The 13586-nt window shown below is 42.2% G+C and overlaps 1 protein-coding gene across 18 annotated transcripts in view; it reads left to right on the forward strand.

Moving 5' to 3' along the window:
• The first annotated feature begins 1037 nt into the window (after positions 1-1037).
• Positions 1038-13586, forward strand: part of RBBP5 (RB binding protein 5, histone lysine methyltransferase complex subunit) — a 176059-nt gene continuing 163510 nt past the window's right edge. For 11 of the 18 annotated variants that reach the window (XR_006286856.1, XR_006286854.1, XR_006286855.1 and 8 more), the window contains exons 1-13: positions 1244-1389; positions 2901-2926; positions 3793-3965; positions 4747-4887; positions 5516-5678; positions 6276-6385; positions 7005-7124; positions 7544-7697; positions 7813-7884; positions 8510-8627; positions 10493-10562; positions 11280-11509; positions 12445-12639. Coding sequence is in view for 6 of the 18 variants with exons in the window: in XM_037885203.2 (XP_037741131.1) it covers positions 1371-1389; positions 2901-2926; positions 3793-3965; positions 4747-4887; positions 5516-5678; positions 6276-6385; positions 7005-7124; positions 7544-7697; positions 7813-7884; positions 8510-8627; positions 10493-10562; positions 11280-11509; positions 12445-12639 (1591 nt within the window). In the remaining 12 variants the exon portion in view is untranslated. Of the gene's footprint in view, positions 1390-1819; positions 2469-2900; positions 2927-3792; positions 3966-4746; positions 4888-5515; positions 5679-6275; positions 6386-7004; positions 7125-7543; positions 7698-7812; positions 7885-8509; positions 8628-10492; positions 10563-11279; positions 11510-12444; positions 12640-13586 lie in introns of those variants that run through there. The other 7 variants (XM_043533580.1, XM_037885203.2, XM_037885204.2 and 4 more) reach the window with 7 other exon arrangements.

A 13586-nucleotide genomic window follows, 5' to 3' on the forward strand; every position in this document is an offset into this window, starting at 1 on the left:
ATACTCCCTTTCAGTTCACTCTCAGTAAGCTTTCCAAATTAATGATTGTTATTATGGCTGTAGCTTTTACTGAGCAGAGTAAACAGAATTTTGTTCCCAGCCGGTAGCTATGAAGGTTGAACTCTGTCATCTAGCTAAAACGCCTGTAGTAACCCTATAGTGCTTCTCTGCAACTCAACCTTATAAGCTCTCTGTCTCCCTATCTAATGATCAACCTTGAATAAAGTGAGTGCCTAAGCAGAATGAAATGACTGACTTAGTAACAGGCAATAAATGTGGCTTTCATCTTACAGGTAAGTTAGTAAAACATACCTCCTGCCTGTGTCTGACACTAGCACTATAGTCTATTAGTTTCTCTTTTTGCATGTGTGTTTGGGGGTAGGGTAAGGTACACTGTCACCTAATGAGTGGGAGCTCTTGCCCCTTGCTTTTACTAGTTTGTCAAGTTTCTTAATTTTGCCCTTTGGAAATGGCACTCTCCCTCTTTTTTTAAGCAACTGGTCTGCTGGAGAGTAGAATCCTCCAGTGCAGAATCCTATCACAACCTCAGGAAGGAGTGAGAAGAGACACTTTACTGTATGAATGAAAGCTGCTTATCAGGGTCTCAAGACATGTTCTTCATACAAGTCCAGCTTCTCTTTCACAACTGAAGTCAAGTCCGTGTCAATTTTCTCTAACATGCTCCATTACAGACCCTGTTAAGCACGGGCAGAGGGCAGGGTACTGTAGTGCTAGGCCTTTTCCACCACTGAGCGGGGTTAGTTGTTTAGTCATTTCTGTGCAGGGGGAAGAACAGACTAAAGATAACCCAGGGCCTGCTGATTCCACACCACTCTGTGGGGCCATTGCACAAACCATAGCCATGGGCCAATCAAAAGTCTGAGCATTAGAGAGGCCTTTAGTACCGATGCTGTACAGTAACTCAGGAGCCTGGAGCAGAGCTTGCCCCCAGCAGGGAAGAGAGGAAGCCTGTTAGGATAGCAGGACTCCTCCCACGTCAAGTTTCACTGAGTCCCGCCTCCTCTCAGCTGTTCCTAAGCCCCGCCCCTGCCCTCGTGCACCCGGAACCTCTCTCTCGACTGTCTGCTGCAGGTAGGAATCTTTTTCCCCGTGCACCAATGCGGGGTGCCCGCGGCGGTGCCTGACTCCCTAGTCCGTGGCCCGGCTCGTGGGGCTGTGCTTCCCTTCCACCCTGCGCTTCAGAGCCGGCCGAGGGGAGAAACCGAGGTCGGGGTGGGAAGCCGTAGGAGATCCGCGTGCCTGGGGGGCGGGCAGTTTATCAGGCAGCGCTTAGGGCAGCCCCTTTCGGGGAGGAGGCCCCCGGGGTCTTTGACGGTGAGCGGCGGGGACGGAGCGAGGCAGCGGCCAAGATGAACCTGGAGCTGCTCGGTGAGTGGGCGCTGGCGCTTTGCACCCCCCCCCCCCGGAACCCCATCTGCTCCCCTCCACCGCAGGGGGGCGGCCGCGGAGACGGCGGGGAGGGGCCTCCTCGGTGGGGTCCCCGGGGCCGGGTCCCGCCTCTGGAAGGGTCCCCCAGTGGGTGTGCGGAGTCCCGAGGGCCTGGCGCGGGGCTGGTCTGGGGACGTGGGGGGGGGGGGTCCTGGAGGGAGGGGGCGCGCTGGCCTGGGGAGAGGCTGGAGAGCGGGGCTGGCGCGGGCTTGGCAGGGGGGAAGGGGCCCCTTGTCCTGGAGAGTCCAGGCCCCACGAGGTTCCTGGGGCGGAGCTGTCTCCGCTGGGGGCCCGGGCTTTATGGGGGGGGGGGGCTCAGGTCTGGTCCCCTCGGGTGACACTTGCTGGTGTGTTAGCGTCGTGCGTGGCCTGCGTTGTGCTGCTCCCGCTGCCCCTCGCCTCTACATCCTGCCCCTCGCCCTGGGCAGACGCAGAGACAGCACCTTGCCTGGGTCTCCCCCCGGAGGAGCAGGCAGCGCTCCTGTGTGCGCAGGCCGGCAGGCCGTTCCCACCCTCCCCGCTGGCCGGGGTGTGCAGCAGGTGGAGCTTTGTAGCTGAACTGCGACCCAGAGTGTGGGGCTGTCCTCCTTTAGACAGAAATAATTTCTCATCTCCCCTCCCCCATATAGTACTTCCGTTTTATTATTCTGAGAAGTAGCCCCATATTTGGAGTCTGCAAATAGGAAAAACAGATTTTTGAAGCAAAATCATGGAGCACCTGTTCAAAGAGATGGGGAGGCAGGAAGCTGCCTGTTGGAGGGTTTTGACAACTGTTTGGGGGGCAAGAGTGCTTTTGATTCTCCTCTTTAACCCTTTTGTCTTTTCGCCTGTCACTTAGCATGGGTGGGAGCAACTCTGAAACAGGGTTACCAAAAACTGGAAAACCTGGCCAAGAGGCTGGGTTGACATAAAAAAAACAAACAGAAAATTCTAATTTTGCAGTACAGAAGGACTCAGACTACTTATGCGGGTGGATGAGGTGTCAGCCTGATGGTGGTACTGATGCCAGCATGCTCTCGGTCAGTTTCACCAACACAGCAGCTCATTCATGTAGCCAGAGTCTATGCAGATTTATGAAACCTTGGGTTGGGGGCGGGGGGGGAAGAATCTTATTTGAGAACTGACAGCGACACTGGGACAGGCCTCGATAGTTGGGTAAGTCTCATTACATCTGGGGTAAAACTTGAAGACCCACAATGATATATGCATGATTTATCTATGTTCGTTTAAGACATGATCCTGCTATATGTAGAGTGCCCTTATTTCTCATTGACTGTACTAGGAGTTTAGCGTGCTTGTAGGATCAGACCATCAGTGTATTTGTAAACCTAATCTATTAGAATAATGACAGCAGACTTGTGTCTAAATGGAAACAACATGGGATTGTTCAGTATGAAGTATGTGATTTTTATAGAATTTAATTAAAGCATTATGTTTCTGTTTTTTTGCAGAGTCCTTTGGACAGAACTATCCTGAGGTAAATCCTATTTTTTGAGAGGTCACTCTGTCTTTAGTTTTTGTTGGATTACTGACTTGATTTTCCTTGTATTCAGTTTTAATCTTTCTTGTATCATTTAATTGTTGTTGTTTTTAAAAAGCCAAAAAAACAAGGCAGTTGTTACAGGGCTATGCTTAATTGAGTCTCTAAAATAGGAAAGTCGTCATGCTTTGCAAATATATCCATCCCAAAGTTAACTGTGCTAATGCAGCCATTGTGCATGTCTTGTTTGTAAACAGTCAAGTGGAGTAGGGAAGAGATGGCTGTGTGGGTATAAATCTCTCCATTGAGTAGTTCGGTCTTCTTTGAGAACCAAAAAACTATTCATTCATGAACTTGTTACTTCTATATTATCATCAAATCTGGCATCAGGCTATTTGACTTTGAAATCTGTCAGATTAAAATTTGTGAATTCATGAAAAGTACACTGCTAGTTTAAAACTTGGATTAAAAATAAGAAGTAGTCTCTGTCTGTCTTACATCTGTGCTGGCTATTTGTTTTGTTTTGTTTGCCATTTGGCTTGGAGAAGGGGAATTTTAAATATTTTCCCTTTTCCGCTTCAAAATAAATTGTGAACATATTTCTGTACTTAGTGAGCTTTAGAAAATGCCCTTTTAAAAGCAATTTCACTCCTAATAGTTGGGCTTAAACCTGGTTGAGTGTTCCTTCAAGATCGGGCTACTGATCATCCAAACATCTGGGTTTTGGTGTTCAACTAAAATCCCAGGTGGGAGCTCATACATTTTGCACTTAAAGTTTAAAAGCAGGTAAAGTAAAGTGGGCACAAAGCTTGAAAACAAAAGTTTGGCTCCTCACTGTCTCTTCTGCCATTGTTTATTTCCAGGAGGCTGACGGGACACTAGACTGTATCAGTATGGCTTTGACGTGTACCTTTAACAGGTGGGGCACTCTGCTTGCAGTGGGCTGTAACGATGGCCGCATTGTCATCTGGGACTTCTTGACGAGAGGCATAGCCAAAATCATAAGTGCCCATATCCACCCTGTCTGTTCTTTATGGTAAGAAATTATTTTAGAGGTTGAATGTGAGTTTAAGTATGACATTTCTGTACTAAACCAGAGGTTATTGGAGTCTCCTAAGGGATTATCGTATTCAGTTAATTAAAGCTTCATTCCTTACCTCTCCTCTGAATTTCCTAAGATTGTCTTTCAAGTTCAGAGATTCTCCACCCCTTTGATGTTGGACGCCACACTTTCCTCTCCGGGTTCCTTTGCCTTATTTTGCCTCTTTTCTCAATAGCTGTGAATGGCAGCCCTTTCAAATTTGATGTATCAAGACCACACTATCAAGAATGCACTGCTGTAATCTAAAAGAGCTCTTTTTTTGTCGAGATGGCACTTAAAAACAAAGAGTTTTAGAGGATACTTTTTCATAAAGCAACTTCATTCCAAGCTTTCATTCTATTCAGGATTATAATCTATGTATTATCATAATATTTCTGCTTTGCTGTGAATGAAATTTGGTCAAATCGGTGCTTGCTATGGGCCAGATACTGTGAAGTGCTGGCCATTCTCAAGACCCACTGAAGTCAAATACAAAAACAAATAAATGACTATCTAAGCCAGTGCTTTGTAGGATCTAATCCTCTAAGTGAGTTTTAAAGAAATGATGTGCATTTCTGTGGAAACACAAAGATAAAAGCTACTTGGAGCTGTCCAATAGACAGTTTTATAATAGCAGCTCATAGTTCTAATAGACTAGTTAAACTGTTTTTTTTGTGAGCATAGGTTTTGTGTGGTTTTTCTCCTGAAAGGTTAATATGTTTCTCTTCTCTTGCAGCTGGAGTCGAGATGGTCACAAATTGGTGAGTGCTTCAACTGATAACATCGTATCACAGTGGGATGTTCTGTCTGGAGACTGTGACCAGAGGTTTCGGTTCCCTTCACCCATCTTGAAAGTTCAGTATCACCCCCGAGACCAGTAAGTTGTATGGAAAAGATCCCTTCTTAGGAGTCTTTTATGAGCTGAATGAATGCTCTCTTCCCTATGGTTGTATAATCATGAAAACATGTTTATTAGATCTTGTAAAAGGATTTTCTAAAAACCTGAATGTTGTGTCTAGTCCACCAGATGCTCTCCCTTTAACGTGTTAGCAATGTGAACAAAATAAAAATGTTTTTGTTGTGACTCTAACCTGCTGAAAAATAGTTTTGGGAAGTGGAAGAGGTTAAACAAAAGGATGTGTGTTAACAATTTATTTACAAATTTCTTGTTGAGTTGGCACAATTGATGTATAAACTTGGAAAAACATCCATAAAGAGATGTAAACAAAAAGGAAAAAATAAACACCAGATCATATTGTTTTACGATTGTATGGAAGAATCAGTCAGGACAAGAAAACAAAGATATTAGGGTTTTTCAGTTAATACCTGTTGCTCATGAATGCAAGAGAGAAGTCAAGGAAACAAAAGAACTTGTATCATAGTCAGCCACAATGTGGCCCTGCTTTTCTCAAATTCCTTCAACCTTTTTCATACTGGTAAATGTGAAAATTGGAGACTCTAGGAAAAAAAGACAAACTGTTAAACCTTCCTTTTCTCCTTTGCAGAAACAGGGTTTTGGTGTGTCCCATGAAATCTGCGCCAGTGATGCTAACACTGTCTGATTCAAAACATGTTGTTCTACCCGTGGATGATGACTCTGATCTGAACGTGGTGGCCTCTTTCGACAGGCGAGGGGAATATATCTATACAGGCAATGCCAAGGGGAAGGTGAGATGACACTGTGCTGATGCTCAGTGAGTGAAATAGTTAAAATAATGCAGTTCGTGGTCCAGGTGTCTAACCCTTCTAGGGATGAAGTCCTTTGTTTTGGCCTGTGAGGCATGTTCCCTGAGAGCTTCTTGAATCATTTCTATTATAATGATGCTGACCTTCCTTGGTAAAGCACTTTGACTCTATCTTTGAAATCTATAGATGAAAAATGCTATTTAAGCACTCTAAGTATTACTTGTATTGCTACTGTTTTTGAGAAGATTTTTAGGGGTCTCTCTTCCACTAGTGCACATAAACTGCATGATAAAAGGTGCTATAGATGTATAATTCTTATCAGAGGGACTCAGTAATGTACACCTGCTGATTTAAGCCTCTCACTGTGAGGTAGATATTCTCCCTATTTTCCTGAGAGGCAGCATGGGGCACAGAGTGGACAAGTTCCTTGTTGTTCAAGGGCACAAGAATTAGTTGCAGAAACAGGAAGTAGAACCCAAGAATTCTGCCTTAGTCCTCGGCACTATGCCTAGGTTAACACTTGCAATGTGAGGCTGTGTAATGAAGATACTGATTATTTTCTGTTTCTTTAATCTTCAGATCTTGGTCTTAAAAACAGATACTCAGGATCTGGTTGCTTCCTTCAGAGTTACAACTGGAACCAGCAACACCACAGCTATTAAATCAATAGAATTTGCCCGGAAAGGAAGGTGAGTAGGAGGAAAATTGGAGGTGAATTGAAAAGTTTTAAGATGGATGAATGGATTATAAAAACACTAACAGAACATATGTTAATCCATATAGACACAGACGTTAAAAGTAAATATATTTCCTTTCCAAAATTAGTTGCTGTGGGGGATGTGTCAACTATATAATTCAGGGGCAATCCTAACAGCAATACACTGTCTGTTATGTAAATAGAAAATATGAAGAGCTGGACATATGACAGAACCGTGTGTTGGTTTCACAGTTCTGGCTAGGTTTTAAAGGATAAATTTACTTTTGAATTAAAAGTGGGAGAAATAGAAGGAGGGGAGATTAATACATCTCTGGCATACATTTTTTTTTTTTTCTGGTTAGTGTAGATTCATGTTATAGGAAATGTTTTGTTTATATGGGGCCCATACCTGCAAAGTGGTGTGTGCCTTCAACTCTCATTGACTTCAAGAGGGAGTTGTGAGTGCTCAGTATCTTCTAGATACATGTTGAATGTATAATAAAAATTATGGTATTTTTCATGTTAGTTTAGGATTTAAAAAAAAATACTTTTTTTAAAGTCCTTGTTTCAATGTAATGAACTCTCTTCTAACTGTGTTCTCCTTCCCACAGCTGCTTTTTAATAAACACAGCTGACCGAATAATCAGGGTTTATGATGGTCGGGAAATACTAACCTGTGGGCGAGATGGAGAGCCTGAGCCAATGCAGAAGCTGCAGGATTTAGTAAACAGGTAGGAAGCAGCAGAGAGATTGGTGGCTTGAGATACAAAGCTACTTGCTTTGATGTAGCATTCACTGCTCGGTGTGTTCAGATAAAGAATTGATCTCATTCAGGGTGGCCTTTGGTGTAACAAGGCTTTTAAACAAACCATAAGGCACAGGTTTCAAATGAATAAAAGAATTCAATGAACCTCTCACCCAAGAAAACCTAATAACCCTTTCCCATGAAACCTTCGCTAGAATCCTGTCTTCTCCACATTTGCTTTGTTTTATGAATGGGTCACTTGATGATTACCTGTTCTGTTCATTGCCTCTGAAGCACCTGGCATTGGCCACTGTCGGAAGATGGGATACTTGGCTGGATGGACCTTTCACGTGACCCAGTATGGCCATTCTTATGTTCTTATGTTTTTAATTCCCTTGCATGCAGGACACCGTGGAAGAAGTGTTGTTTCTCTGGGGATGGGGAGTACATAGTGGCAGGATCAGCACGGCAGCATGCCCTTTACATCTGGGAGAAGAGCATTGGAAATCTAGTGAAAATCCTCCATGGGACCAGAGGAGAACTGTTGCTAGATGTAGCAGTGAGTGTGTCTCCCATAGTTTTTCTGTCAGTTATAATTCTAACAAACAAATGTTCTTAATCCACTTAAAAATAGACTCTTTCTTTCTCCCCTTTTACCATCTGAATAATTCCAGTGGCATCCTGTCCGACCAATCATCGCTTCCATTTCCAGTGGTGTTGTATCAATATGGGCTCAGAATCAAGTGGTACGTATTTTACAGATTAATTTCCATAGGGAATAGTAGCCAGTTAATTCTCTCTGGGCGGGTCATATTTTGGGCATTCTGGCAGGTGATGCACCACAGAATTTTCTTTCCAATATGTTACTGAATTAGGTCTTGAGTGAGCAAAACACTTAAGTGTGTGCTTAACTTTAAGCACAGCAATTAACATTAAGGGATTACTCATTTTCTTAAAGTTAAGCCTGTGCTTAAGCACCTTGCTGAATCTGGGCCTTATTGCAGAGCCTGAATTCTCAGATAATGGGAGCAACGTCCTTCTCAATTTATTATTCGCAGATAACAGATCTGAGACCATAATCACAAACAAAAACGGTGAAACAGAGCATGCATCCTTCTGGTTATGGGAGTCCTTATCTATGTGCAAAGATTCTATTAGATTTCAAGGGATGAAGGAAATAAAACTGACCAGATGACCACAGAAACTCACTTTTCCAGTGTTGAGTCTGCCATGTGACTATGAAGCTCAAAGAGGGGCTGGTCTTGTGACAGTGCATGTGGTTTGGAGGATTTGGGGGCAGAGCTAGAGATATCTCACTGCAGCTGCTGCTTGTTTGCACAAGGTAAAGTTCTCTTTGAATTTGCGGTTTAGGAAAACTGGAGTGCCTTTGCGCCTGACTTTAAAGAGTTGGATGAAAACGTAGAGTATGAAGAGAGGGAGTCAGAGTTTGACATTGAGGATGAAGATAAGAGTGAGCCAGAGCAGACAGGTAACATGTAATGCGAGTATGCATGTAAAAGAGGTCTGGCTATCAGTGCCATTGTTTATTAAATAATTCCTATGTCTGGATACATAGTAAAATAGAAATTAAAGATATGTGATTAAAAGCAGTGGTAGCAAAATGATAGATGATAAATCAAGCTAGGATTATTGGTCATAGGCAAAGCAACATGCTTCACTTATGCTTTTGTTTCCAAGGTTTATATCTGACATCCAACACTTCCTGTAAAAAATGACTTCAGCACCTATGATTCATAGGCCATACAAAGTGAAATACCTCTGCACAAACAAGATAAAAGCAGTAAGCATACATGCAGTCAACCTCTTGGAGGGGGTCACTATTATTAGTGGGAGAGGAAATGTTGAATTTCAAGCAGTAACAATGACAGGTTTCAGAGTAACAGCCGTGTTAGTCTGTATTCGCAAAAAGAAAAGGAGGACTTGTGGCACCTTCGCCACTTGGTGGTACCAAAAAAAACCACCAGAGGGAAAGATATTTAAACCAACAAAGGGTAGGAGCTTCCAAATGACTTATAAATTCTGCCATTGCCAAACACTTTTTGTGTATGTTTTGTAGCGCATGCAATGTTTAAGATTACTTGATGTCGGGGCCTTTTCAAGCATAATCATAGATTCATAGAATTGTAGGACTGGAAGGGACCTCGAGAGATGTTCTAGTCCAATCTCCTGCACTCAAGGCAGGACTAAGTATTATCTAGACCATCCCTGATGGGTGTTTATCTAACTGACCCTTAAAAGTCTTCAGTGATGGAGATTCCACAACCTCCCTAGGCAATTTATTCCAGTGCTTAACCACCCTGACATGAATTTTTTTCTAATGTCCAATCTAAACTGCCCTTCTGCAGTTTAAGCCCATTGCTTCTTGTCCTATCCTCGGAGGTTAAGAAGAACAATTTTTCTCTCTCCTTCTTGTAACAGCCATTAATGTACTTGAAAATTGTTATCATGTCCCCCCTCAGTCTTCTCATCTCCAAACTAAAGAAACCCAGTTTTTTCAATCTTCCCTCATAGGTCATGTTTTCTAGCCCTTTATCTGTGTGTGCTGCTCTTCTCTCGACATTCTCCAATTTGTCCACATCTTTCCTGAAATGTGGCGCCCAGAACTGGATAATGTGGATAATGTTGGAATTGAGAATGGAATCAATTTTGTTATGATTTTAAAAAGTTGTTTAAATGGCAGCAAAAGGCATTTAATGGTAGTTAAATTATTCTTATAGATAAATAAAAAAACGACCTATTTAATCACCTGCAATCTGTAAAATAATTTAAGTCCATTTTAAAACATGATATAGAAAATAGTAAAAACTTGAATTTTTTACTCATAAACCTGTATTTTTAGCACTCATTGTAAGATGTGGTTTATGACTAAATAGAACCAAACGTATTTTTGACATACTACCCTGTAATTTAAGATCGACCTACACTAGGATAATGCTCTGCCATTTGCAGTGGGCTCCCCCCATTTTCTCCTTCAGAAAAAAATGGTTTGGCTGCTGGTGTAGATAAGGGCTAACCCTTTGCAACCATTACAAAAAGCATGTTAGACACCTGAACCTGTCTGCTTACGTGATTTTTACAGATTCCAGCTTCAGTCAGATTAACAAGGTAGAGGTTGTATTTTAAAACATTGTTGCTGCTGGATTACCCAGACACTTAGGGAAGAGGTGAAAAATCTGATTCTGGTGTATTCAAGGGAAATGCCCTAGGTCTTTCTGCCTAACTTCAGGATTCCAGATCTCGCATGGTAGACATTCAGGCATCAGCTAAAGCTTCCTAAGGAGAGGTCTCTGTTTTCCCTGTCAGGCTATATTGCTCCATTTCTTTGTTTTTCAGGTGCTGATGCTGCAGAGGATGAGGAAGTGGATGTAACCAGTGTAGATCCTATTGCTGCCTTCTGTAGCAGGTAATTTAAAAAAAAAAAAAAACTGGAAATCCCAAATGTGTGCCCAAGATTCTCTTTGTAATATATAAATTGCACTCATTCTATATGTAACACATGGCTGTGTTGGGATTTTGCATGTGTTCCCAATAGTGCTGAGAGGAGTTACATGTCTAGAGAATAATTTACTGAGACCAGACTATATCTCAGAGGGTACAAAATGATTGTATTCTGCAGTCTTACATGCTGCACTAACAAGGTGTAAAACCCTAGCACTTCACACTAAAGCTCAATCTTTAGTTGGCCTTGAGAAGCAATAAGATTATAGTCCTATCCCATTGCTCTCCCCTGTTGTTTTCCTCCATATCCCTGACAAACTTCTAAAGATACTTCTATTTCTACCTTTTTAATTTGCCTAATCTTCAAATCTCACATCATAGCCAACGTAATTTCAATCCAGGGAGACCTATGGAAATCCATTAGCACAACTTTGTGTATTGTGAGGAACACTGTGCCTCCTAGGGGTTAAATGCCTTGCCTCCACAATACTTCACCTTCCCTTCTCAATCTTCTTTGTTGTTGGCAATACATATTTTATTCTCTGGAATATTCTGGTAACTGTGTAGTGTCAGTGTATAGCTGGTTTCTGCATGAAGCAGCCACACAGTCTTACTTTAGGGCCCTAGAGAAAAGCATATTAAATGTGCATGTTTTAAAATGAAAATATTTTCTCCTTTACAGTGATGAAGAACTGGAGGACTCCAAGGCGTTGCTGTATTTACCTATTGCTCCTGAAGTGGAAGACCCAGAAGAAAACCCTTATGGACCCCCACCTGATGCTGTCCAGACCTCCCTAACTGATGAGGGAATAGGCTCTGAGAAGAAGAGGCAGTCATCATCTGATGGACCTCAGCCACCAAAGAAGAAACCCAAAATGACCAACATTGAACTGCAAGGAGTACCTAATGATGGTGAGTGAAGGCTGCCATCATTTTAGTGCCCATTCTGCACTGAAGATGGGTGTTTCATCTTTGCAGCATTCCCAGCTCCCATCAGTTTCAAGACCAGGTGTTACAAAATCAATCTCTGATCGTGCTAATAGTCAAAAACCTTTATGTTGCTTTTGATAGTAGTCGTCTTTGGCCATCACCCTGAACCAAGTTCTGTTATAACTCATATTCTTTTACGAATGAGTGAAGTCATTCTAAAACAATGATTTTTAGTGTTCTTTGTACTTCATTCATTCATTCATTCATTCATTCATTCATCTGCTCATTTAGCCAGAGTGGGATAAATTGGAAGAGCTTTGCCATTAAATAAGTCACTTCTATCTCTGCTAGCCCCCGTATTGAAATAGAATTAGAGCCTAGGCCTACACCAACAGAAATGCAGCATTATATGACATTAGGTAAAGGTGGCAAAGCCCAGGTATATTAGAATTCATAAGGAGGACGAGGAATAGCAAAATACATTTCTTCTGTGTTTGTGCCACGGTATTTTGCCTCAGAGGGTCAACTTCTGCTAAAACTGAATTTGTCTCCTTGATAAAAAGCTGATCTGCATCCTGTGGGAAAGTGTTCTCTCCCGCTGCATTGATCTAGCTGTTGGAGACAGTGACACTTAGGCCAATGGTGGCTGCAGTAATCGTTGTCCTAATCCTAGTCTCTGTTTGCGCTCACTCCTCTGATTTCATGCAGCCAAAGTGATTGGGGTGTTTCTTATTTCTTGAAATGACTACACTGATCCATCTCTTTTACAGATTTAAAAAAATGTTTTTTCCTTCTTATAAATCCCATCTTGTGACATCAGAAATGTAAGGGGAGTGGCGGGTCCTGTGACTTCAGTTTGCCACTCCAACGGCTAAAAGGCATATGCAAGTATTTCAGGTGTATCTGTCTCTTTGCAGAAGTCCATCCGCTGCTGGGTGTGAAGGGAGATGGTAAATCCAAGAAGAAGCAAGCAGGCAGGCCTAAAGGATCAAAAGGTAAAGAGAAAGATTCTCCATTTAAACCGAAACTCTACAAAGGGGACAGAGGTGCTTTACCTCTGGAAGGAGCAGCGAAGGGTAAAGTGCAGGCGGAGCTGGGACAGCCTTTGACAGGTAAGGACCCAGCGTGAGCGTCGTTGGCTTGCTTGGTGGCCTTGCTTTGTACAGACCCTGACTTGATATAGTCTTACCACTTTATCTTCCCAAATGGCATTTGCTCACTAAGTGTTTAGCTGCTGTCAAGGATAGGCAAAATTTTCCTTTGTTAAAGTGTAAATGACTATATATTGATCACAAAACCAAAACAATGTACGAAATCAAAATACACACCCCATTGCATATACTGCAACTAAAGAACATACAGGATTTTCTAATATAATATAATGATTCAATGTTATGTCAACACCAAAAATGGTGGTAGTGGTTTGATTCTTTAATGTAGCGTGTGACAGCTCTTACATTCATAGTAGGCTTCAGTTTGCCAGTCAGGGCAGTTAATTCTTGAAATATGTGTTAGGAAAGAATGTAAGTGGTGGAGGTTTTTGAGGTGTAAGGTATTGCTCCATGCCATCATCAGTAGTGGTTGGTATGCCAAAGAACCTAAAATTTGCATAAGCAAAATTGAGAGAAAGGGGAAAAACTTCTAGCAGTGGCTGCTTTCCCTTGGTTGCAGACGCTTAGCAGTGCAGACTATTGCTGCATTTTAGAAGCTTCTTGCTGACTTGATTTTTCTGTTCCTTGTTTTGGTATATAGTACATTTTAGGGATTATCTCTTGTTCTTAATTAAATAGGTAGCTTTCATGTAACACTGTTCACCATACAAGCCTTCCCATTCAGTACACACGCACACACACATTCTGCAAGGAACTAACCATTTACCATGAAGTAATTTATTAATATTCAGTGGATTTCCACAAAAAAGTATTTTTTTTGTTGAGGATAAAAGTATTTTCCAGTAACTTTGCTTATGAAATCCTTTATTTTCTCCACCTCTGGGTCTCTTCTGAATGAGCAGCGACCAAAACTCATGTTTTCCTTACTGTATCAGAGTACTGTCTGT

Source organism: Chelonia mydas, chromosome 21, assembly GCF_015237465.2.
Source record: "Chelonia mydas isolate rCheMyd1 chromosome 21, rCheMyd1.pri.v2, whole genome shotgun sequence".
Taxonomy (NCBI): Eukaryota; Metazoa; Chordata; order Testudines; family Cheloniidae; genus Chelonia; species Chelonia mydas.